The sequence below is a fragment of the Pseudopodoces humilis genome, chromosome 16 (genome assembly GCF_049639895.1).
Source record: "Pseudopodoces humilis isolate 2021_Gansu_Grassland_sample_001 chromosome 16, ASM4963989v1, whole genome shotgun sequence".
Lineage (NCBI taxonomy): Eukaryota > Metazoa > Chordata > Aves > Passeriformes > Paridae > Pseudopodoces > Pseudopodoces humilis.
In genome coordinates this window covers 18,505,401-18,527,764 of record NC_142215.1, presented here as the reverse complement: position 1 = coordinate 18,527,764, position 22,364 = coordinate 18,505,401, and the positions used below count along the sequence as shown (strand labels likewise).

At 60.0% G+C, this 22,364-nt stretch overlaps 1 protein-coding gene across 1 annotated transcript; it reads right to left on the bottom strand.

Moving 5' to 3' along the window:
- Positions 1–11: 11 nt before the first annotated feature.
- On the bottom strand, positions 12–22,364 carry SEMA7A (semaphorin 7A (JohnMiltonHagen blood group)). Its single transcript, XM_005521367.3, has 14 exons — positions 22,177–22,364; positions 9,580–9,713; positions 9,125–9,175; positions 8,684–8,779; positions 8,522–8,606; positions 7,967–8,077; positions 6,917–7,056; positions 6,529–6,707; positions 6,299–6,407; positions 5,753–5,951; positions 4,057–4,172; positions 3,359–3,510; positions 2,624–2,691; positions 12–1,593 (listed from the first exon to the last, which is right to left on the bottom strand). The coding sequence occupies exons 1-14, from the start codon at positions 22,289–22,291 to the stop codon at positions 1,247–1,249; spliced, it is 1,902 nt and encodes a 633-aa protein (XP_005521424.2). The 5' UTR covers positions 22,292–22,364; the 3' UTR covers positions 12–1,246.

The window sequence follows — 22,364 nt, the reverse complement described above, 5'->3', positions numbered from 1 at the left end:
GGCGCTCTCCCTCCTTTTTTTCCACTCTTTATTCCGACCATCCGCTTTGGTTACAGGTCTGAAAGGGTTGGGGGGTGGTTTTTTTTTTTTGGTAGCTGTCGTGGTGGGGTTTGTTTTTTTTTTGCTTTTTTTTTTATTATTATTATTTGAATTTTCCTCTCCTGCAGTCCGCCCCCGCCTGCTGTAATATTATAAAATCCTACAAGACAGTAACGAGCAGTCGATATAATAATAAATATCTGTTAGTCCACAGAGTTAAAGTGCTTTGAGAAGGGCTGTGAGGAGCTCTGTCCTGGGCTGGGGAGCATCTCGGGGATGTAGTGCAGTAGGAAGCTCTGTCCGTGGGGTGTGGATGAGGCCCCGAGGCCGCTCCTGAGCGAGCAGGAGCCAGGACAGGCATTGGAAGCACGGCCTGGGTGTCCCCAGGGTGTCCCCGCCCGAGGCCGGGCCGTTCCGGGCTGGGCAAGGTTTGGACAAGGAGAGGGACCCCCCCCCCTTTTTCAGGGGGAAAATCCCTGTTTTCACAGTTTAGTCTCGCTCCGAGACCTCCGAAAGCGCGGGGGAAGCGCAGCCCGGGCCCGGCCCGTGCCCGGCTCGGGGGACAGGGGCAGAGCCGGGGACAGGCGCAGCCACCCCCGGTGCCCTGAGATCCGCGGCCGCTTTCCCTGAGGACTCCCGGGCTGGGGTGGGAGTGGGCACGGCCCCTCAGCCGCCTGCAGAGGGCTTGTGCGTCTCCAGCGTCTGCCCAGCGCCTCCCGCCCCGCTCCGGGCTCTGCGCTCCCGCTTTCCCGTCCCCACACCCCAAATCCAGTCACCTTCCAAGGCTTTTCCATGCAAATTCCCAACGCGGCGCCGATTCCCGACATCCCTCCCACACCAAAGCCGGCTGCAAACAGAAAACAAAAACAACGAACCGAGCCCCCCCTGGAGCCTCCGAGCCCTCCGGAGCCGGAGGGGACTCGCGAGTGACGCCGGGGATGTCGCAGCTGCTGCCAACCCCGACATCATCCGCCAAAACCGCGGGGATCCCGCGGTCCGGAGGCCGAGGGCCGGCTCCTCCTCCTCCTCCTCATCTTCATCACATGCAAGGAGTGGCCGCGCCCTGGGGAGCAGCGCATGCATGGCCGGCCAGCGGAGCGGCCACCGCGTGTCGCGCCCTCCTCCCGAGGCTCCGCCAGCGAGGCCCGCGGCGAGGAAGGCGAAGGGCTCCGGGGGAGCCGCGGGAACGGCGGCAGCGGGCAGGGCCTCAGTGGAAGAGCTCGGCCAGGAGCACAGCGAGCAGCAGCTGCAGCCACGAGGCCAGAGTGGCCGGAGCGCGGCCGCGCTGGGACAGGAAGCGCAGGCGGTCCAGCAGGCGCTCCTTGACCAGAGCCTGGCGGAAGCCGTCCTCCTCGGACACGCAGACGTAGTGGCCGTAGTGCTCGCGGCGGACGCTGGGGATGAAGTGGAAGCAGTCGTGCTGCGGGTGGGACGTGTTGCAGCTCTTGATGAGCACGTCCTCGTGGTACCAGTTGTAGGTGGCGTAGTGGGACTCGATGGAGCAGTTGAGGTAATAGCGGGAGTAGGGCATCACCGAGATGTTGCGGAAGTCACCTGAGGGGACACGGAGGGGGGTGAGGCTGCGTCAGTTTGACACAATCCGGCTTCGAGTGGCGCCGAGGGAGAGGGAAACTCCTCAAAACTTCAGCCCCTAAAGGGTTGGCACGTGGTGACCTCCCAGCTGGAGAGTCAGGCACGCCTTGGCGCTGACACGTTCAAGGAAAGGCGCGCGGTTCCTCTTCCCTCCTCTCTTTGGAGGGCCCATCCCACCCCGTGATGGGGCTCCTTCCCCGCACGGCTCTCCCTTCCCCGCACCGCGGAGCTCTACAAACGCTTCCCAGCTGGAAGATCTGGAGAGCAAAGGAGCCCATGGGTTCTGGGAGGGTCTGGCAGCACGGTGCGTCAGGAGGATTAGAGGATGAGAACCGCGCTGGAGAAGTTCCCAGAGAATTCTCTCCCGTGGGAAGGACCCCAGGTGGAAAAGAGACTCTTCTCCCAAAGCAAAGGTTCTTTTCAAGTGATAACCTGACTAAAATCCCCAGGTTTTGCCTCCCTGTGCGGTCGGTGGGAAGGAAAGGTGTGGGGTGGGGAAGGGAAAAGAGCTCTAAAAGTTTATTTTATTCTCATTATCCTCTTTTAATCCTGCTCATAAATTTTCCTTTATACCTTTCAAAGTTTTGAGCCTGTTTTGCCCTTCGAGTGTTTCCTCCTGACCCTCACCTCACCCCATGAGCCTTTTAATTTCATTTTCTTTGCCCTTCCTCTGCTCAGCTGTGGCAGAGCAGAGTGAGAGATCAGGATTTCCGTGGGAATACCCACGTGGAAAACCCACGGCAGACGTCCAGGAACCGCAGATGGGGTCGGTGGGATCGATGTTACACGACGCTACAGATCTGCCTGACAACAGCAGCCCCACAGCCGCTGAAGCCCCGGGACTTTTCTCCCAGTTTAATCCTTCCCACCCAGCTCAGGAAAATGATTTCTGCTAATTCCAGCCTTGGTGGAATTCCAGTTCCACCTCCCACCATCCAAACCCTTCCAAAAACCCAACGATTCCTTCCCCAACTGCAGCATCTCCGCGTACCTTCCTTGACATCGCCCCTCTGGCAGCTTCCTCGCCACGAGTCCAAGTTCAGGTTCTGGAGCACCTCCCTGGGGGTGGGAATGGGAATAAGCACCGAGGAAACTTTGGGAAGCGGCGTTTTCAGGGATGGGAATCCCTCATATCGGTGGGATGAGCGGGATGAGTGGGAATCTCCCCCCCCCCTTCCGAAGGCTGGAGATGACCAACGGGAGACCCAGCAGCAAGGAGAGGGTTTGGTGCCCAAAACCCTTCAAGGGAGGGATGGATCCACACAGAACACCCCAAAATTTGGGGAGAGGGGTCGGGTGCCCAAAACCCTTCAATGGTTTTGCTCCACACAGAGCACCCCAAACTTTCAGGGAGAGGGATTGGGTACCCAAACCCCTTCAAGGGAGGGATGGACCCACACAGAACACCCCAAACTTTCAGGGAGAGGGATTGGGTACCCAAACCCCTTCAAGGGAGGGATGGACCCACACAGAACACCCCAAACTTTCAGGGAGAGGGATTGGGTACCCAAACCCCTTCAAGGGAGGGATGGACCCACACAGAACACCCCAAACTTTCAGGGAGAGGGATTGGACACCCAAACCCCTTCAAGGGAGGGATGGACCCACCCCAAACTTTCAGGGACAGTGCAGCCATCCCCCAAGCCACGCCCAGCCCAGGAGGGGAACGCCGCGGGCGCAGGCGTCTGCCTGGCGGGATCAGAGCCGCGATTGCTCCCCCACGCACCGGCTGTGGGCCAGCGAGAGGCAGGAGCCGTTGGCCCAGCCGCAGTAGGGGTCCCTGGCCAGCACGCAGCTGTGGCAGTTGTTGCGGTAGGCCCCGCACATGTCCATGGGCAGCTCCAGGACGCGGCTGCCGGAGCCCACGTAGAGCACGGCCTGCGGGAGGAGAGCGCAGGCAACCGTCACTCCGCGTCCCACGGAAGGTCGGGAAGGCCCTGGAGCTGCTGGAAGGAGGCCAAGGAGATGCTCCAACCCTCCAGAGCCCGTCTGGGAGAGCTGGGAATGTTCACCTGGAGAAAGGAAGGCTCCAGGGAGATCTCGGGGCACCTAAAGGGGCTCCAGGAGAGCTGGAGAGGGAATTTGGAGGGGCAGGACACAGGGAATGGCTTCCCAGTGCCAGAGGGCAGGGATGAATGGGGAATTGGGTAGGAATTGTTCCCTGTGGGGATGGGGAGGGGCTGGGATGGAATTTCCAGAGCAGCTGGGGCTATCCCTGGATCCCTGGCAGTGCCCAGGGCCAGGCTGGACACTGGGTCTGGGAGCACCTGGGATGCTGGAAGGTGTCCCTGCCATAGGGTGGGGCTGGATGATCATTAAAGTTCCCTTCCAACCCAAATAATTCCACGATTTCGCTCCTGGACCCCAGGGGCTGGCACTGAGCCGCCCATCCCTGCCTGACCAACCCCCGGAGCAGGGACCCACCCTGGCGTGGTCCAGGATCATGGACTGGATGGGATCCTTGTTGGGGAACACCTGGATCTCCATGATGTTCTGCACGCCGTCTGGCAGCTCCACCACCTTGTGGATGGACCCCTTGTCTGGGAAGAGAGAGGGGACAGCCCTGGTGAGGCACCCTGAGAGGAGCCTGCCGGGATCTGACGCCCGCAGAGGGCGGGAGCAGCATCCCGAGGGAACGGGGCGTGGGAATCCTCGCAGTTCCCCCTTCCCAAAGGGATCCTCTCTCTCCCCTTGGCCAGAAGGAGGCGAAGTCCAGCTTGTGCAGGGCTTGGGACCCCCCCAGGTGATTTGGTGTCCATCCCAAGGCCCTTCCCATTGGATCAGGCTTCCCAGGGGGACCCTGCAGGGCATTGGCTGCATTTAAACCCAGGATTATGGAAAATCTCAATTGCTCTGTCTCTTTGCTCCTCCATTTCTCTATTTCTGTTTCTGTTTCTCCGATTCTCTGTTTCTCTCTAACCCCATTTCTCCATTTCTCTATTTCTCTGTTTCTCCATGTTTCTCTATTTCTCTGTTTGACTATTTCTCTGTTTAACTATTTCTCTGTTTCTCCATTTCTCTATTTCTGTTTCTCCATTTTTCTCTATTTCTCCGTTTCTCTCTAACTCCATTTCTCCATTTTTTCCCATTTCTCACTAACCAGCAAATGCAGAATCCAGCCCTGGCAGACCCCAATCCACCCAGAGCCCATCTCACCTCCTCCCTCGCAGCTTGCCCGTTTAAACCCCCCACACCTCCCTCCACCGGCACTGGGATGAGCAATTTGGAAAAAACCATGGAATTGTTCCTTTGGGAAGGATTCCTGCTCCCACCCTGGGATGGATGATGAATGGATGATGGATGGATGATGGATGATGGATGGATGATGGATGGATGGATGGATGATGGATGATGGATGGATGATGGATGATGGATGGATGATGGATGATGGATGGATGGATGGATGGATGATGGATGATGGATGGATGATGGATGATGGATGGATGATGGATGGATGATGGATGGATGATGGATGGATGGATGGATGGATGGATGGATGATGGATGGATGATGGATGGATGGATGGATGGATGGATGGATGATGGATGGATGATGGATGGATGGATGATGGATGGATGATGGATGATGGATGGATGATGGATGGATGGATGGATGATGGATGATGGATGATGGATGGATGATGGATGATGGATGATGGATGGATGATGGATGGATGGATGATGGATGATGGATGGATGGATGGATGATGGATGGATGATGGATGGATGGATGATGGATGATGGATGGATGGATGGATGATGGATGGATGTATGGATGATGGATGATGGATGGATGGATGGATGATGGATGATGGATGATGGATGGATGGATGGATGATGGATGGATGATGGATGGATGGATGGATGGATGGATGATGGATGGATGATGGATGGATGATGGATGGATGGATGATGGATGGATGGATGGATGGATGATGGATGGATGGATGGATGGATGGATGATGGATGGATGATGGATGGATGGATGATGGATGGATGGATGGATGGATGGATGATGGATGGATGATGGATGGATGATGGATGATGGATGATGGATGGATGATGGATGGATGGATGATGGATGATGGATGGATATTCCAGGCCGGGAATGTCCTCCGTACCTGTGGCCAGGTAGAGGACGTTGTGGCGCTGCCCGTCACCCGCGGCGACCTCGTGCACGCCGATCCTCTGGTAGCGGTGTTTGTTGTGGAACAGGGGGCTCCTGGAGGGGGACAGCGGCTCCACACGCTCCTCCACCTCGGGGTGGCTGTCGGCAATCTTAAAGGTCTCGCTCGGCGTGTGCTGCCCGGAGGGGACGCACTGCGGCCAGAGGGGACGGGAAACAGGGACCAAAGGCGCCGTCAGAGGCCATAAAAATTTGAATTAAAATGGCAACAGGGTAAAACAGGGAGAGGGGGAAACCGAACCACGCCTGAGGGCTGCCAGGCTGTTCCTGGGATGTTCCCTGCCGTGGGAACAGCAGCTGAGGATGCTCGGAGAAGCCCAGGGATGCCCGCCATGGTAGGGCTGCCTCTGAGATCCTCTCTCCCCGCCCTTCCCGCAAGGGGATCGAGCCTCAACCATCACCCCACATTCCCAGGGCTCAGTTCACTCCGTGCCCCCTTCCCGGGGTCCCCCCGGAACCTCCAGCAGGGTCCCTCCCTCACCTGGCCAGGTTTGACCTCCGGGGTGGGGCCGTTGTAGCCTTTGAGCCGCGAGGTCTGGAAGACGTTGTCGATGTCCCCGAAGGAGTAGACGCAGACAGCAGAGCTTCCCCTGAGGGGATAACGAGCAGGTCAGGGGGACACCGGCCACCCCCCGGCTGTGGCCCTTGTTCCAGCAGTGTTCCAGAGGGAAAAGAGTCCTGGGAGGAAAGAACTGGGCCGGGGCTCCTCACCAGGTGTTGGTGAAGAGCCCATAGACCTTGGAGCGCCGCCAGTCGTCCGCGGGGACAAAGAAGACGTCCTGCAGCCAGTTGAAGTTGCCCTTGGTGACGGGGTCCACGCAGATCAGGGTGGCCTTGAGGAACGTGGTCCACTTGGAGGCTGAGAGGGAGCTGGTTCCTCCCTTGTCCTCCTGGGGGACAGCGACAGCCGGGTCAGGGCGTGGGGGGGACACCCCAAAACCCCGTCCTGATGGGGAACACCGGGAACAATCCCAGCGAGGCCCAAGGATGCGACAGTGCCCCGTTCAGAGGGGCCAAACCAAGGCTGGGTAAGGCCAGGTGAGGTCCCTGTCACCCCCGGAGCTGTCCTGGCTGCCACCCTGCCCCGTCCCCGGGGTACCTTGCACAGCTGGGCCACCCGCGAGATGTTCCGGGGCGCCTCGGGGCTCTTGTCCGGGTTGTCCTCGCGGAAGAAGTAATAAATCTTGTCCTGGTGAGGCTCCTCGTGCCTCAGTGTGGTGGCCTTGACAAACTGCGGGTCTGGGGAGGGAAGGGACAGAACTCGGAGCTGATTTCATCCGGGACACGGCTGTGCCCGTGGGAAAGGACAGCTCCGAGCCCAGGCTGCCCCTGCCACCTTCCCAGTGCCCCCTGCCTGACTCCACACACTCATTCCCTGCAGGGAACGACTCCCTGGAGCCTGGGGAAGCCTCGGCAGCCACGGAAACCCGAGTGTCTCCTGGCTCTGGGAGCTGCCATGGGAAGGAAGGATCCCTCAGGAGGAGCAATCCGTGTTGGGAAATCCCCGCTCCTATTAACGCACCCCTGCCATGACGGGCATCCCTGGACCTCTCCGAGCATCCTCAGCTGCTGTTCCCACGGCAGGGAATGTCCCAGGATCAACCTGGCAGCCCTCAGGCATGGTTCGGTTTCCCCCCTCTCCCTGTTTTACCCCGGGGCCGTTTTAATTCCGCTTTTTATCCCGATAATCCCCCATTTCCCGCCTGGGGAAGCCACCGCAAGCCCAGGGAAGCGCAGCAGGGTCCTTTCCCCGTGTCCCCACGCTGTCCCTGCCCAGCCCAGTGTGCCCCTGCCCCAGCTTTCACCCTGGCTGGGGTTTGCCCGCAGCCCCTGCCCGCACTGGAAGTTGCCCAAGGCCACGGGGCAGCTGCCGGGCATTTTGCACAACCCAATTTCCCGCCAGCCCGCAGGAGGAGAGACTCGCCAGCCTCGTTTCCCCACGCCCCAAGGACGGGGAAGTGAGTTCGGGCTTGGTTTGGGACGGAAGTGAAGCGGTGACGGGGTGCAGACAGCTGGCTCCCTCCTGCCTGCAGCTCGGGGATCAGCCCCCACAGGCAGCTCCGGAGCTTCTCCTGCCCCCTGGGAGCCGTGGGGCAGCAGAGTCCAGCCGGGAATGTCCCCCCTCCCGCTGGGAATGTCCCGCACTGACTCTGCATCACCGTGTCGCTGGTGTAGAGCTCTCCTCCTCCCCTGACGCGCCGGAATCGAGGGATTTTCCCGTTCTGCTGGCTCTTCTTGATGGTGGAGTAGATGTCCTGGCCTGTGGGACGGCAGGGATTGGGGAGAGGAGGAGCGGAAGCAGCCGGGACACCCTCGGCATCACAGGGATATGGAACGGGAATGCCGATCCTGCTGTCCAACCCTTGAGGGGTGGCAGGGACAGGTTCCTGGGAAGGATCCTCACCTGTCCCCCCAACAGCCCTGGAGCAGTGGGATCACTGCAGGCCCCTCCTTCCCATGTCCCTCCCGACCCAAAGTGCTCCTGATTCCCAACGTTCTTCCCCCACGGAGCCCCCATCCCACGCCCCGGTGGGAATCCCCATCCTCAGTCCCAAAGGCATGTGCATTCCCATGGGGACAAAATGAGTAGAGCCAAAGCCACCCAGAGCAGGGGACAAAGCCCCCGGAGCAGCCTCAGCGGGCTCCTGATTCTCCCAGGGAAGGTTTGAGCACAACAAAACCACTGGGAAAACAACTCTCTTACCATCGACAACAACGAGGGTGTTGGAGTCGGGGGTAAACGGAGCGATCCCTCTCCCATCCCAGGGCGGGCTCTCTTTCCTCTGCGTCTGGGGAAGGGCAGGAAAGGATCCTGAGTGGGATCAGGCCAGGTTTTCCCCGCCCAGGATGGGGGAAGGATCCGTACCACATTCCAGCAGGTGGGAGCGCAGGCGCCGGTCCCGCACACCAAGAGCCCGTCCCCGTACTGCTCCACCAGGGTCAGGTAATTCCGGCTGTCCTCCTGCCGGGGGAGAGAGGAGCCTGGGAATGGCACAGGGCCCCCAGACCCACACAGCTTCCCAGATTTTCCCTGGATTTTCCCAGTTCTCCTCAGGCAGAGGGAGCTCATGACGAGCACACGCAGCTCCTTCCACCCAAATTCTTCAGCCCTCCCCATCCCACTCTTCCCTCTTTCTACCCAAATCCTCCCCATCCCACTGTTCCCTCCTCCACCCCAAATCCTCCCCATCCCACTGAACCCAAATCCTCCCCATCCCACTATTCTCTCCTCCACCCCAAATCCTCCCCATCCCTTCTCCACCCCAAATCCTCCCCATCCCGCTGTTCCCTCACAGGTGGCACCTACCAAATTCCCAGACATCACGCACTGGCCTTCATTTTTCACCGGGAACTCTTCCTAGGATAAAAGACATGGAAACGCCTCCTCTCCATTCCTGCCCTCTCAAGGCCAGCACGCGTGGGCTTGGTACGAGGCCACCAAACCCCTCTAGGTGTCCTTGTCCCACACCCCTGGTGCCTGAAACCCCTCGGGAAGGCCGGGCTGGATCCCAGGGATGGAATCCGAGCCAGGATGGCTGCTGAAAACACCCTCCCTGTGGGGCAGCGAGGACCTCGGGGGGGATGGCACCCAGGGAAGGACCCAACGTGGGAGATTTCTCCCCGCTGCAGCCGTTCCTTCCCGGTGGGATTTTGCTTCCTGGCGGGATGGAGCCGGCTGGGCCCAGAATGTGGGCTAGGATGTGGATCCCAGATATTTTTTATGGGGTTTTGAGACCAAACCCAGCAGCAGAGCCTCCTCACCGTGTAGTTCTCACGGGTCGCAAAGTCGTAGTAGTAGAGCCTCCCCTCACCCCCAACGTAGATGGAGGAGGTGTTTTCCTGGTGGAAGAACACCGGGAATCTCTCCGTCCGTGGGAACACATATTCCTTGGCACCTGGGAATGGCACACGCCTCAGGGAGCTGCTGTGGGGGCACCCCCCGATCCCCAAACTTCCCGTGCCCCTGGGAAAAACCCCGGAGGAAAACACAGGGCTGGGGCCCCCCAGGAGGGCCAGGAAAGGGGACAGGCGGCTCCCGGGCTCCTGCTGTTGTCCCCTGGGCCCCTGGGAATGGGAGAGCTCCACAGGGAAGGGAGGAAGCAGGGCTTGGATCCCCGGGAAGATGGACAGGGTTTGGATCCCCAGGAACGATCAACAGGATTTGAATCCCAGGAGGATGGGCAGGGTTTGGATCCCAGGAGGACAGACAAGATTTGGATCCTCAGGAGGGACGGACAGGGTTTAGATCCCAGGAGGATAGGCAGGGTTTGGATCCCAGGAAGATGGACAGGGTTCAGATCCCAGGAAGGATGGACAGGATTTGGATTCCAGGAAGGATGGACAAGATTTGGATCCCAGGAAGGATGGGCAGGATTTGGATCCCAGGAAGGATGGACAGGATTTGGATCCCAGGAAGGATGGACAGGGTTCGGATCCCAGGAAGGATGGACAAGATTTGGATCCCAGGAAGGATGGGCAGGATTTGGATCCCAGGAAGGATGGGCAGGATTTGGATCCCAGGAAGGATGGACAGGGTTCAGATCCCAGGAGGACGGACAGGGTTCGGATCCCAGGAGGACGGACAGGGTTCAGATCCCAGGAAGGATGGACAGGGTTCGGATGCCAGGAAGGATGGACAAGATTTGGATCCCAGGAAGGATGGGCAGGATTTGGATCCCAGGAGGACGGACAGGGTTCAGATCCCAGGAGGATGGACAGGGTTCAGATCCCAGGAGGACGGACAGGGTTCAGATCCCAGGAGGATGGACAGGGTTCGGATGCCAGGAGGACGGACAGGGTTCGGATGCCAGTCCAGAGCCCAGGTCTGACAGAAGAAAGGTTCACCCCAAGCCACAATCCCTGGGCTCCATATCCCAGCCAGGAGTGGCAGGCAGCCCTCCACTGGCAGCAGAGCCGCCCCTCTGCCCCTCCTCTTCCACATCCCGGCTTTTCCAGCTCCCCTTCCCCACAGACCCCCTCGGTCCCCACTGCGTGCCTGGGGGAGTGATCCACAGGGATCACTCCAAGGATCAGGGCTGCCCTCTGCCCAGGCACTCCGAGCTCGGCATTCCCGCTTTTCCCTTTCCCAAAGAGAGCAGCCTCTGCCCTGGCCAGCTCTCCCAGCGCTCAGCCAAAGGCCGGGAGCGCCTCTGGAGCTGGCAGCGGCACTGCCGGGCAATTAATTAATCAGCGGCACGTGGCTGACTCCATTTATAGGGCTGGCACTTGGCACTGCCTCTGCCCCGAGCCAGCAGGGAAGCGGCACCTCAGAGGTCACCGAATTCCCGCTGGGTTTGTGGGGCTGTTCCTGCCTCCCCAGGCTCCCTCATCCCGTAAAACAAGCAGAGTTTTCCCATCAGGGCTTGGGGAAGCTGCCAGAACCCCCAGTTCCAATTAGGAAGGGGACACAATGAGGGGACAGCTTCCCCCGGGAGCCTCAGCCCCGCTGATCCCATCCCTGCCTGCCCCCCGCGCCCTGCCCAGCCTCCCCTGTGTCCAAGGGCTCGGAGAAATGGAGCTGCAGAATCTGGCACAGAAACTTCCAGGCTGGTTCTGCAGCCAGGCTCGGGCTCAGCCTGCCCAGGAGAGGAGGGATCCCTTTCCCAGCCTCTCCCTTCCCAAAATCCCCACTCCTGGGGATCCCCTAAAGTGCCGTGACCCCATCACCAGCGGGCCTCGAGCCACTCTGCCCAGACCCCGTTTGAAACCTCCAGCCCCTAAAGTGCTGCTAATCCAGGCAAATCTCCAAACTCAGCTCCTCTTCCTCTTCCACACCTCTCTCCTGCTGCGCCGGGGCTCCTCTGGGGCTCTTGCTGAGTTCCCTGAGCTGAGAGCCGAAAACAAACCAGCTCCAAACAATCATTTGGCCGGCGCTGAGGTTTGTTGTTTATCCTGCAGCTCCCCAGGGATTCACGGGAGAGAGGAAACAGCTCTGCCAGCCTGGGCTCCCCGCGCTGGCAACGGAGCCTCCAAACGCTTCCAGGAGCGGCTGCTGGGGTCCCTCTGCCTCTGCAGAGCTGCTGCCGGGTCCTGCCTCATCCCCTTTCCCCCTGGTGGGACTGGGGGGAGCAATCCCGCACCTCAAACCGCGGCGCCGGGGTTTGAACGCCACCGGGAAATGAGGATGAGGAGGCAAAGGGCATCTCACAGCGCCATAAAATCATGGAATAGCTGGGGCTGGAAGAGAGCCTAAAGCCCATTCCATCCCACCTCCCGCTGTCCCAGGGTGTCCAGCCTGGGATCACTTCCAGGGATCCAGGGCCACATCCCGTTGTGTCCCCAAAGAACGGGACATCTCTCCCGGCAAACCCCAAACTGCTTTTGGCACTGGAAAGAAAGGCTCGTGCCCTTGGAAGGTTTGACCCTGCCGTCACCCCTGCTCCCAAATCCAGCCCCGCAGCTCCGGGGGACACAGGGCTCATTCCCAGAGCCTGGCTGACCCCGCCGAGCCCCTGCACCCAGCGTTTGCCGCTGGAGCGGGAATCAATGGCACCACTGTCCCTGGAAATGTCCCCGCTCCGGCGGCCGGAACGGGAGAAAGGGCGGCTTTGTGCTCCATGCCAGAGGGGAGGGGAGCAGGAACATCAAACCCAGGAGAGAGGCGCATCTCGGAAAGGACGCCTGGGGCTGAGGGAACCGGGAGATGCTCCGGGTGCCATGGAGAGAAGGGAGCAATCCCACTTTCCATTGGGCTGTGGTGACAGAGCCAATGGCTCCCTGTGGGCCCAAGAGCCCCTTGAGAAGCACTGGAGCATCCTGGAGCATCCTGGAGCATCCCAGAGCATCCCAGAACACCCTGGAGCATCCCAGAACATCCTAGAGCATCCCAGAACACCCTGGAGCATCCCGGAGCATCCCAGAGCATCCCAGATCATCCCAGAACACCCTGGAGCATCCCAGAGCATCCCGGAGCATCCCGGAGCATCCCAGATCATCCCAGAGCATCCCAGAGCATCCCAGATCATCCCAGAGCATCCCGGAGCATCCCAGATCATCCCAGAGCATCCCGGAGCATCCCGGAGCATCCCAGAGCATCCCGGAGCATCCCAGAGCATCCCAGAGCATCCTGGAGCATCCCAGAGCATCCCAGAGCATCCCAGAGCATCCCGGAGCATCCCGGAGCATCCCAGATCATCCCGGAGCATCCCGGAGCATCCCAGATCATCCCAGAACACCCTGGAGCATCCCAGAGTATCCTGGAGCATCCCAGAGCCGGCTGTTCCCACCTCCGGAGCAGAGGGGCAGCGTGGGCTGCAGCCTCTCCTGGCAAACTCCATCACCCAGCCCGGCTGGGGCTGAGTCAGCGCCGCCTTCCCTCTCCTCGCTCCAGCATTCCCGGCTGGCAGCGGCTCCCGCAGCCCAGACGCTCCTGAGTCATCAGCTCACACCGGGAATTCTGCGGGAATGCTGCTGCTGGGGCAGCCCGGGCTGGAGGCCATGGTTCCGATGGGTTAAAAGCAGGAATTGAAATAAAGCTCGGGACAAATGTAAGCAGAGGGGTGGGAGCAGGACCTGCTGGGTGTTGGGAACTGGGGAGGGCACGAGGCAGATCCTTCATTTTCTCTGCCCATAAATTCCTTCCAAATGGGAATTACCTTGGAATATGAGGTGGGAGAGCAGGGTAGGCAGTCTGCCTGCTCCCTGGAATTGCTCTCTCCAGGAATTGCCCATCCCAGGAATTTCCCTGGCCCTGGAATTTCCCTCCCCTGGAATTGCCCATCCCAGGAATTGCCCACTCTGGAATTGCCCTGTCCAGGAATTGCCCTGTCCCTGGAATTGCCCACCCCAGGAATTGCCCTCCCCTGGAATTGCCCACCCCAGGAATTGCCCACCCCAGGAATTTCCCATCCCAGGAATTGCCCACCCCTGGAATTGCCCATCCCTGGAATTGCCCTCCCCTGGAATTGCCCACCCCAGGAATTTCCCTGGCCCTGGAATTTCCCATCCCTGGAATTGCCCATCCCTGGAATTGCCCATCCCTGGAATTGTCCATCCCTGGAATTGCCCTCTCCAGGAATTGCCCTGTCCCTGGAATTGCCCACCCCAGGAATTGCCCACCCCAGGAATTTCCCATCCCCAGGAATTGTCCACCCCAGGAATTGCCCATCCTAGGAGCTCCCCCTCCCTGGAACTCCTATGTGCCCCCTCGGCTGAGCTGTGCCATGCCGAGCTCTCCCGCGGCTGCAGCAGGCCAGAGACGCGCTGCCAGCCCATGGAAAACCGGGATTTGCCAGGCGGCTGTGCCAGCGACGCCCCGGGAATTGTCACTTGCGGTGGCCCCGATGGCAAACATCCAAACATTCCCCAGCCTGGATTCCTTTCCACCACAGATTCCAGCATGGGCTGGGGGTGGAGGAAAAGCTGATTTAAGGACTGGGAATTCAGGAGTGCCCCCGGATGTGCCCTCATCCCGGCTCTGAGTCAGGGCAAGGCTCTCCGCACCAATCCGGCTGCGGGAGATCAGCCGGGATGCGGTGACACCCATCCCTGTCACCCGGGAACGCTGATGCTTCTTCCTGAGTCACTCAGGACTCCACATCCCAAAACTCTGGAGTTCTGCTGTTCCCTCGGGCCAGGCCGGGAGGACAATCCCTGGATTTTCCAGCTGCAGCCCCCCGGAGCAGGGCTGGATTCACCGCACCGCTCCCACCCCCAGAGCTCCGCCACGGATGCCAGTGAGAAGCCAAGCTGCAATTTTCCTCTTTTTTTTTTAGTCAATCTATAAATTCCCAAATTGAGGCATTTCAGGAAGAGGAAATATGTCTCCAAGGAGCTGCTGTGCTAAGTTTTTCCTTCCAGCGTGACTTTGCTCAAAGGGAACAAAGTGACATGAGGGAACAGCGTGACACAGCGGGAACAGGACATCCCTTCCCATGGGATGGACACCTCAGGGACAGAGCCTGCAGCAGCGGGGGTTTTTATGGGAATAATCTGCAAATGAGGTGTTCAGGGAGCAACTTTTGGGGCAGGTTTGCTCAGCCCTGCCATGGAATAATTGACAGTTTGTGGTTGCGAGGCCCCAGCCCCTCGTGAGAAGTGACACATTTCACATTTTCTGAACGCGTTTCCGAGAAGGAGGTGAAAGGAGAAACGCAAGAGGCGACGAGAGCGTGGGGGCCACTTCCTCCCCCCTGTTGCCTCCTGTGCCCGGCCTCTGTGCCCCAGCAGCAGGGTCCCTGTCCCCGGGGGTCCCTGGGAACCCCTCTGGAGAAGGAGAGCCTGGAAGGGTTGAGGGATCAGCCCAGGGCAGCCCCACCATGTTTGGGGTGGTCCTGTCACCTGAGCCGAGCCATTTCTCAAGGGAAGCAGAAGGAACAGAGCAGAAGTGACGCCTCCAGGTTTCTGTCCCATCCCCCCAGGAGCTTCCTCTGGGTCCAAATCCCATCCTGGACCGGCTTTCACTCCCTCCACCTTCTCCTCCTGCTCATCTTGGAGCTGACTGGAGCGCTTGGCGCTGCTTCCCTGCTCTCCCCTTGTCCCTGAAAGGAGCAGGGACCCCAAAACTCCTGGGGAAACCAGACAGCCGGAGGGGCTGAAAATGCTGGAAAAGGGAGACATTCCCCGCTTCCCCTGGCCGGGGGAACGCGCAGCTCCCTGCTGAGGCTTTGTGGAACGTGGATCAGCGAGTCCTGTTGGAATTTTCGGTGTTCCAAAGGCAGCCCGGCCTCTCCTGTCCCCCTGGGGCAGGGAAGGGCACGGGCCAGGTACGGCAGAGATGCTGCGGTCACGGCCTCGCCCGGGCCGGGCCTTCCCGCATCCCAGGAAGGAGCAGTTAAATGGTTTTCCAAAGTGCTTTCCCATCAGGCCGGCCTGGGTAAAAGCCCTGACCGGAATTCCGCCGTTCCTGCAGGAAAGGATTCCCGAAAGCAGGGACCGGGGGTTGTGGGCTGCTTTCCTTCCCATTTTCCAGCTGGGACCTGGGGGAAGCTCCAGCTGCTCGCTCAGAGCCAGCACAGGATGGGGGAGAGGGACCGGGGGGGACACGTGGCCCTAAAACCCCGCAAAGGGGCCCGGGAGCTCACGGGAAACCCCAAAAACAGAGGTGTGAAAGGCTCCAGCAGCCTCACCCCGAGATCCCAGCGAGGCGCGGCTCATCCGGAGTTTCCCATCACCCCGAGCCGCTTTGGGGCTGAGCAGCGATCCAAGAGAGCTCCTCGTTCCCTCTTCTCATCATCCCATCTCACCTCTGCCTCCCCACATCCTCCTGGGACCACCAGCACCCTCATCCAGAGGGGCTTTTCCAGCCCAGCATTCCCAGCTGCCTCCATCCCACTTTTCCCTGGCTCCTTTCCCACCCTGTTCCTGCGCTCCCGGGGTGCTCGCAGTGCCCTGGAGAGATCCCAGCTTTTCCAGAGCCCGGGAGACAATGGGAGCCCGCATTAGCCGGGATAATCCATCCCACAAAAGCAGGGCCAGGCTGCAGAGCGCTCTCAGAGCACACAAATGCGCTTTTTCAGAGCCACGCTCCGAAAGGAAATATCCTGGCACATCAACCATTCCCGAGCTATTTCTGGGAGCGCCTTGGGGGCAGCCGGGGCAGGAAAGGGAGAAAAAAAAAACCCTTTTGGTTTGGTAACTCAGCTGCCAAGCTCGGGATTTGGGATCCCAGAAGCTCTTGTGGGAGCTGTGCTGTCGATAACCCCGCTCCGAGCTGGAATCGATCCCAAACACCCACTCAGCAAGCAACAAAAGAGACCCCGAACCTGCATCCCGCGGGGAACAAGCCCTGGATTCAAAGCCGGGGCCCTGCTCTCCCCACGCTCCGGGAACGCTGGAATTCTCCTTATTAAACATCAAATCCCTGGCTGGCGGGCTCGGCAGCAATTCCATGAATACTAACGCGGCCCCACTCTTGCTCCCCCCACAATTATGCAGCACTGGAGCTGCAAGGCGAGGCCAGAGCCTTTGATTCCGTGGATTTCTGCCATCCTGCAGGTCCGGCATTCCCGGCTGCTCCGGCGCCGAGCAGCTCGCTGCACCCCACGGCTGCAGGGGCTAAATTTAGAGCCAGGTTTTGCCACTTTTCCAAAGGCTCCGCTCCGCAGCGGCGCTCCCAGGCTGCGCCGCTTCCCGGCTCCTGCCTGTGAAATGATGGAATTTTATCCCGCGGCCGGCGGAACAATGGCACAAGCACTGCTGGATGTAGTGTCAACACAACAAAGGATGGATTCAGAGGGATGCGGGGAGCCCCTCCCAGCCCAGGAAAGTCAGACCCAGGCATTGATTTCCCAGGAAAGGCCTTCCAGGGGGTAAAACCTGCCCGGAGCAGCGCCAGCAGCATCCACCGGCAGAACAAGCCCCGCTCCAGCCCCTTCCCGATCCCGGCTCCCCGCAGCTGGAAAACCCTTCCTGGGCAGGGAGTCCCTGTGGTGTCCACCCAGGGAGGCTCCGAGGGGGAAGATCCAGAGGTTTTCTCCCTGTGGAATACAGGTGGGGTGTGTGCATTCCCGGTCCCGGTGGGATCGGCCCTGCTGTGCCCTTCCCAGAGGGATTGGGAAGGATCCCAGTGGGATCAGGAATGGCCCAGTGGGATCAGGAATGGCCCAACTGTGACCTTCCCAGAGGGATTGGGAAGGATCCCAGTGGGATTGGGAATGGCTGTGCCATGCTCTTCCCAGTGGGATCAGGAATGGCCCCACTGTGCCCTTCTCAGTGGGATTGGGAAGGATCCCAGCAGGATCAGGAATGGCCTCACCATGCCCTTCCCAGAGGGATCGGGAAGGATCCCAGTGGGACTGGGAATGGCTGTGCCATGCTCTTCCCAGTGGGATTGGGAATGGCCCAGCAGGATCGGGAATGGTCCTGCCGTGCCCTTCCAGCCTCCTCCTGCTGCTGGCAGCTTCCCGCACCTGCCGTGAGCTCCAGGCAGGTGCCAGCCCCGGGACATTCCGGGTTTGTGCCAGGGAATGCCACAGAACCCCCCCAGCAGCCGGATACAGCATTCCCACTGCCCTCACGCCCAGCCCTGGCTGCAGCTCCTCATTTCCCAGACTTGGAAAGCCCCCGGGTGGGCAGGAATCTGAAACCCAACTTCCCGAAACTCCAAGATCTCAGCAAAGCAGTGGGCAGGGCAGCCAGAGGGCAGGTGTTTGTCTGGCTGGGACTGGCCTCGAATTCCTCAAGGAAACTCCCAGAACTCCCAAAACCCTCTCCCTCCCACAGCCCCACACCTGCCAGACGGGAATATCCGACTCCAGCGGATAACGAGACGTGGAATCATCGCTGCCCTGACCCCAGGCAGCAGAGCTGTGGTTAAGGTCAACAAAAAATGGGATTTATCACCCAAAGCCGTGTCCCCCACACCTGAATTACGGCAGCGATTCCACATCCCCGCTCCTGCAGCAATCCCACGGCTTTCCACGGAGCTGGGGCTGGCAGGAAAAGGGTGCCCAGCAGGAGGAACCAGCCCTATTTTTGGAGCAGCCAGGAATAGGCACAGGCCAGCGGACGGAACCCATTTCCCCTCCTTGCTCACCTCCCAGCCCTTTTTCTGGATGCGAGATTTTTCCCTAAAAAAGCACCTCGTACTTAGAGATTTATTTCGTGCTCAAGCTTAGATTTAGTTTGTACTCCAGCCCTGGGGTTTAAATTTAGTCTGTCCCATTTAAGGCACCGAGCCTGGCTGCATCCCCCACAGAACACCTTCCCAGGCCGGTTGTCAGCAGTTCCGTCCCCAAATTGGCTGCTGCAGAGCTGGGAGCTTGGTCAGGAATTGGCACCCAGCTCCCTTTTCCAGCCACAACTTCCATCAGCTGTGCCCTGCCTGTTGTTTTTGTGTCGTGCTCTTGCAACAGGAGGTGCCTGTGATTCACTCCATTTGTTTGGTTTGCTTTTCTTCTTTTTCAATCTGCGCACAGCAAAACATATTTCTCTTTTTTTATTTTTTTCCTTTCTTTTTCCTTTTTTTTTTTTTTTTTTTTTTCCCCAACCAACATTTTCAGCTCCCAGCATCCCCCAACCCTGTGAAAAAGGAGAAAATAGCACTGCTGGGAAAGCAAGCAGCTTTCTCCTGGAAATGGTGATGCTCCGAGAGCTTTGTGGGAAAGTGTCCTACAAAGATGTTTCACACCATGGGACCACAAAAAAACCCCAGAGATGCTGTCACTGAGGAGAAGAAGCTGCTGCTGGCACCAGAAATCCCTCGTTTGCCACAACGGGAAGAGATGACCTTTAAGGATCCCTCTCATCCCAATCCCGGAATGGTCAGGGACACCTTGCACTGTCCCAGGCTGCTCCAAGCCACGGTGTTGGGCACCTCCAGGGATCCAGGGGCAGCCACAGCTCCTTGGGAACTTCGTCCCGGCCCCTCCCCACCCTCACAGCCAGGAATTCCTTCCCAACATCCCATCCATCCCTGCCCAGCGGCAGTGGGAAGTCGTTCCCTGTGTCCCGTCGCTCCATCCCTTACCCCAAGCCTCTCTGCAGCTCTCTCCAGAAGGTTCCGGGGGGAGCAGCCAGGGCACGGAGAGCTCCCCGCCAGCCCTGCTGACACAGCTCTCCCAGACAAGGAGGCAGCCAAGCCAAGCAAAGCCCAGGAGCTGTTCCAGGCAGCCCAGGCGGATTCCCGGAGCTGCCATTCCAGGGCCCCGCTGTATCCCGGGGCGGGCTGGGACCAGCTCACCCCGCCGAGGCAGCCAGAGGTCAATTGGATAATCCTGCTTTTCCCACCCGCTTATCTCAGAACCCGATGCCTCCGGCTTCCAGCTCACCTGTTAATGAGCTGGGGATAATTAAACCGCCGGAGCCCATCCCCACCCCTCGAAGACGCGAGTTTTCCTCGGATGTCTGCACGTGTGGCTGAGCAGGGACAAATTCCTGAGAGTGGCAGCAGCTCCTGCGCTGCCAAGGCCGCGGGCTGCAGCAGCCCGAGCGCGCCCGCAGGCTCCGTGCCACGCTCAGCGTTTTCTGATGCTCGGTGACTTTCCGGTCAGCAGACAGCCGGGCCGGGTGTCCCCTCCCGCTGCCGGGACACGAGAGATGCGGGACACGGCAGCAGTGACCGGGAGCGAGAGCTCCGTGCGCTTTCCCAAAGAACAGCCCAGCCGGACAGGGGGGAAAAATCCAGGGAGGATGGGGAGGGAAGGGGTGGTGGGAGCGCTGCGCGGCGTTCGGATCCCCCTCGGCCGGACACGGGCAAGGACAGCGGCCGGGAGACACCCCGAGAAAGGGAACGGGGCAGAGGCTCTGCCGGCAGAAACGGCCCGAGCAGAGATGTGGAGCTGAACTTGCTCCGGGCAAAAGGAGAAAGGAATCCTGCGGAGTCAGGAGTGGCCGGCAATGACCCGGAGCTGGCCACCTGCGCGGGGGCCCTGGAGCTGCGGAACAGCGGGCTCCCGAGTGCTGGGAATTGCTCATGCAGGAGCTGCGAGCAGCAGGACGGAGCCGCCGTGTTCCTTTGTCTGCAGGTGTGAGCTCAGGGCTGTGCCACCTCGGCCTGGGGACATTTTGTCCCAGTTCCCCACGTCCCCTCGCCCATTTCTTACGGGGAGCTGGGGGCCAAAGCAGCGGAGGCTGCAGGGAGGGCAGGGTTTGGCGGAGCCGGGGAGGCTCCGGATGTCACCAAATCCAGCGCAGTTGAGACTTTCCGTGTCACAGCCTCGCCGTGGGGCACGGTGCTGCTGAGGGACGGAAAAGCAGCTGCGGCTTTGCCCGATCTCCTGCGCTGCGGGCAGGGAGGGACGGCCCCTGCGGAGAGCCCGGCTCCTGAAATCCGCACCCTCGCCCTGCTCGGGGCTGGAGCACGCCGAGGTGCCTTTGGCGAGCCGCATCACCTGCCGCTGCTGCGGGGCCGTGGCGTGTAAGAAATTCAATTAGGGGAGAGCTGCCAGCTCCCGCAGAGCCCGGGGCCAGCCCTGCAAACACAGCAGCGGGCCCGCAACGCCGCTCCCCACCGCCAAGGAACGGGGGGCCGAGATGGAAATGAGCCCCAAATGAGGCTCCGTTCCCCCCCGCACGGGCTGGGGCTGCAGCTGCAGCAGCCACGTGCTGAGCCCGGCAACGTGCGGAGCTCTCAGCCTGCCCGGGGCACCCGCAACTTCGCACCGCAGCAACCCCCGGGCCGCTTCTTCATCCTCCTCCTCCTCCCACGCCCACAGCCCTGCTTGGGGAGGGTAGAGGTGACACCAAGGAGCTTCTAAATAGGACACAGCTCTCTCTCCCATCCCTCGCCGATGGCAATCCCGCTTGGCCCGGAGCGCTGCCGAGCCCTCGGAAACAGAGGCACAGATAAGCGCAGGACGGAGATAAGGCGAGCCAGGTGACCTCGAGTTTCGGTGACAGGTGCTGGAGGCCTTTGTGGGTGTGAGACACGAGTGACAGCATTGTGCAGGGACACAGGTGGCAATCCGATCCCTCCCTTTGCCCCAGTAATTCCCAGCCTCGGCGCTGTAGGGAGCGGGGTGGAACATTCCCGGAGGAGCAGCAGCAGCTCCCGTCCCACTCCCGCTCCCTTTTCCCGCAGCCAGCGCCGGTGACGCCATAGCGGAGCAGCCTCCCCTGCCCTGCGCGCCGGTGCCGCTCCCCTTTGTGTGACAAGGTGACAGCGGAGGCCACCCCCGAGCCACCACCGCCCCCCCAGCCCGGCGAAGGGCACCGCAAATGCCAGCCGAGGGTAACAGATGGCACGGAACGGAGCGGGGGAAATGGGCGTTCTCGGAAGTTGCCAGGGAATGAGGAGCACAGAGGAGCCCTTGTGCTGCAGAGCCCGCCCGGCAAAAGCCAACGGGGTCTTTGTTCCAGCCAGCCTGGAGGGGATTCATCCCAAAACTCGGGATAAAACCAGCGCCGACACACCAGGCTCGGGAGCCTTGAAAACATTTCTTTGTTCGGCTTTGCCGAGATCCGATCTGGTTACAAAAGTCCTTACGTGCCGCTTGTAAATTTTTCCCCGAGACCGGGGGTCCTCGGCTAATATTTACTCACCAAACTCGTCTGCGGCGAGCAGGGCGAGTTAAAGGAGATGAATAAGTGCATTAGCTATGTAAATACACTTCTCCTTTCTGGAGAACTGCAAGTTAGGAAATGTGTCCTGTGGCCGCCTCAGAGCTTTTTTGACAGCCTTTAATACACCCATCTGGTAGGGGGCGGGGGGAAATGCTTTTTGACAGCCTTTAATGTCCGAAGGTCGTGGAGAAATGCTTTTAAAACATAAAAAAAAAAAATTGAAAAGGAAAGAAAGGTCTAAAAATCCAATTAAAATGCAGCAATCTCATCCCACGGGCTTTTAAGGAGAGCCAAAAGCCTCCCAGAGGACACAAAAGAAATAAAAATAGCCTGACTACTGCTCAAAGGATGAGACCCAGGTAGGAAGGAGCCGGCGCGGGGAGCAGCCGCATCCCGAGGGTGCAGCCCGGGACTCACCTTGGGGAGCCGCGATGATCCTGGGGTTCACCTTGGGGCGTCCCGCTGCCCACGTAGCCAGCTGGCCGAGCCACAGGGCCACCAGGAGGGCAACGGGCGAGCTCCTCCTGCCCATTCCTAGTCCGGCAGCGAGCGGGGATGGGGAGCCGGGCGGGCTGACAGCTGCATCTCGCCGCGTACAAAAGGGC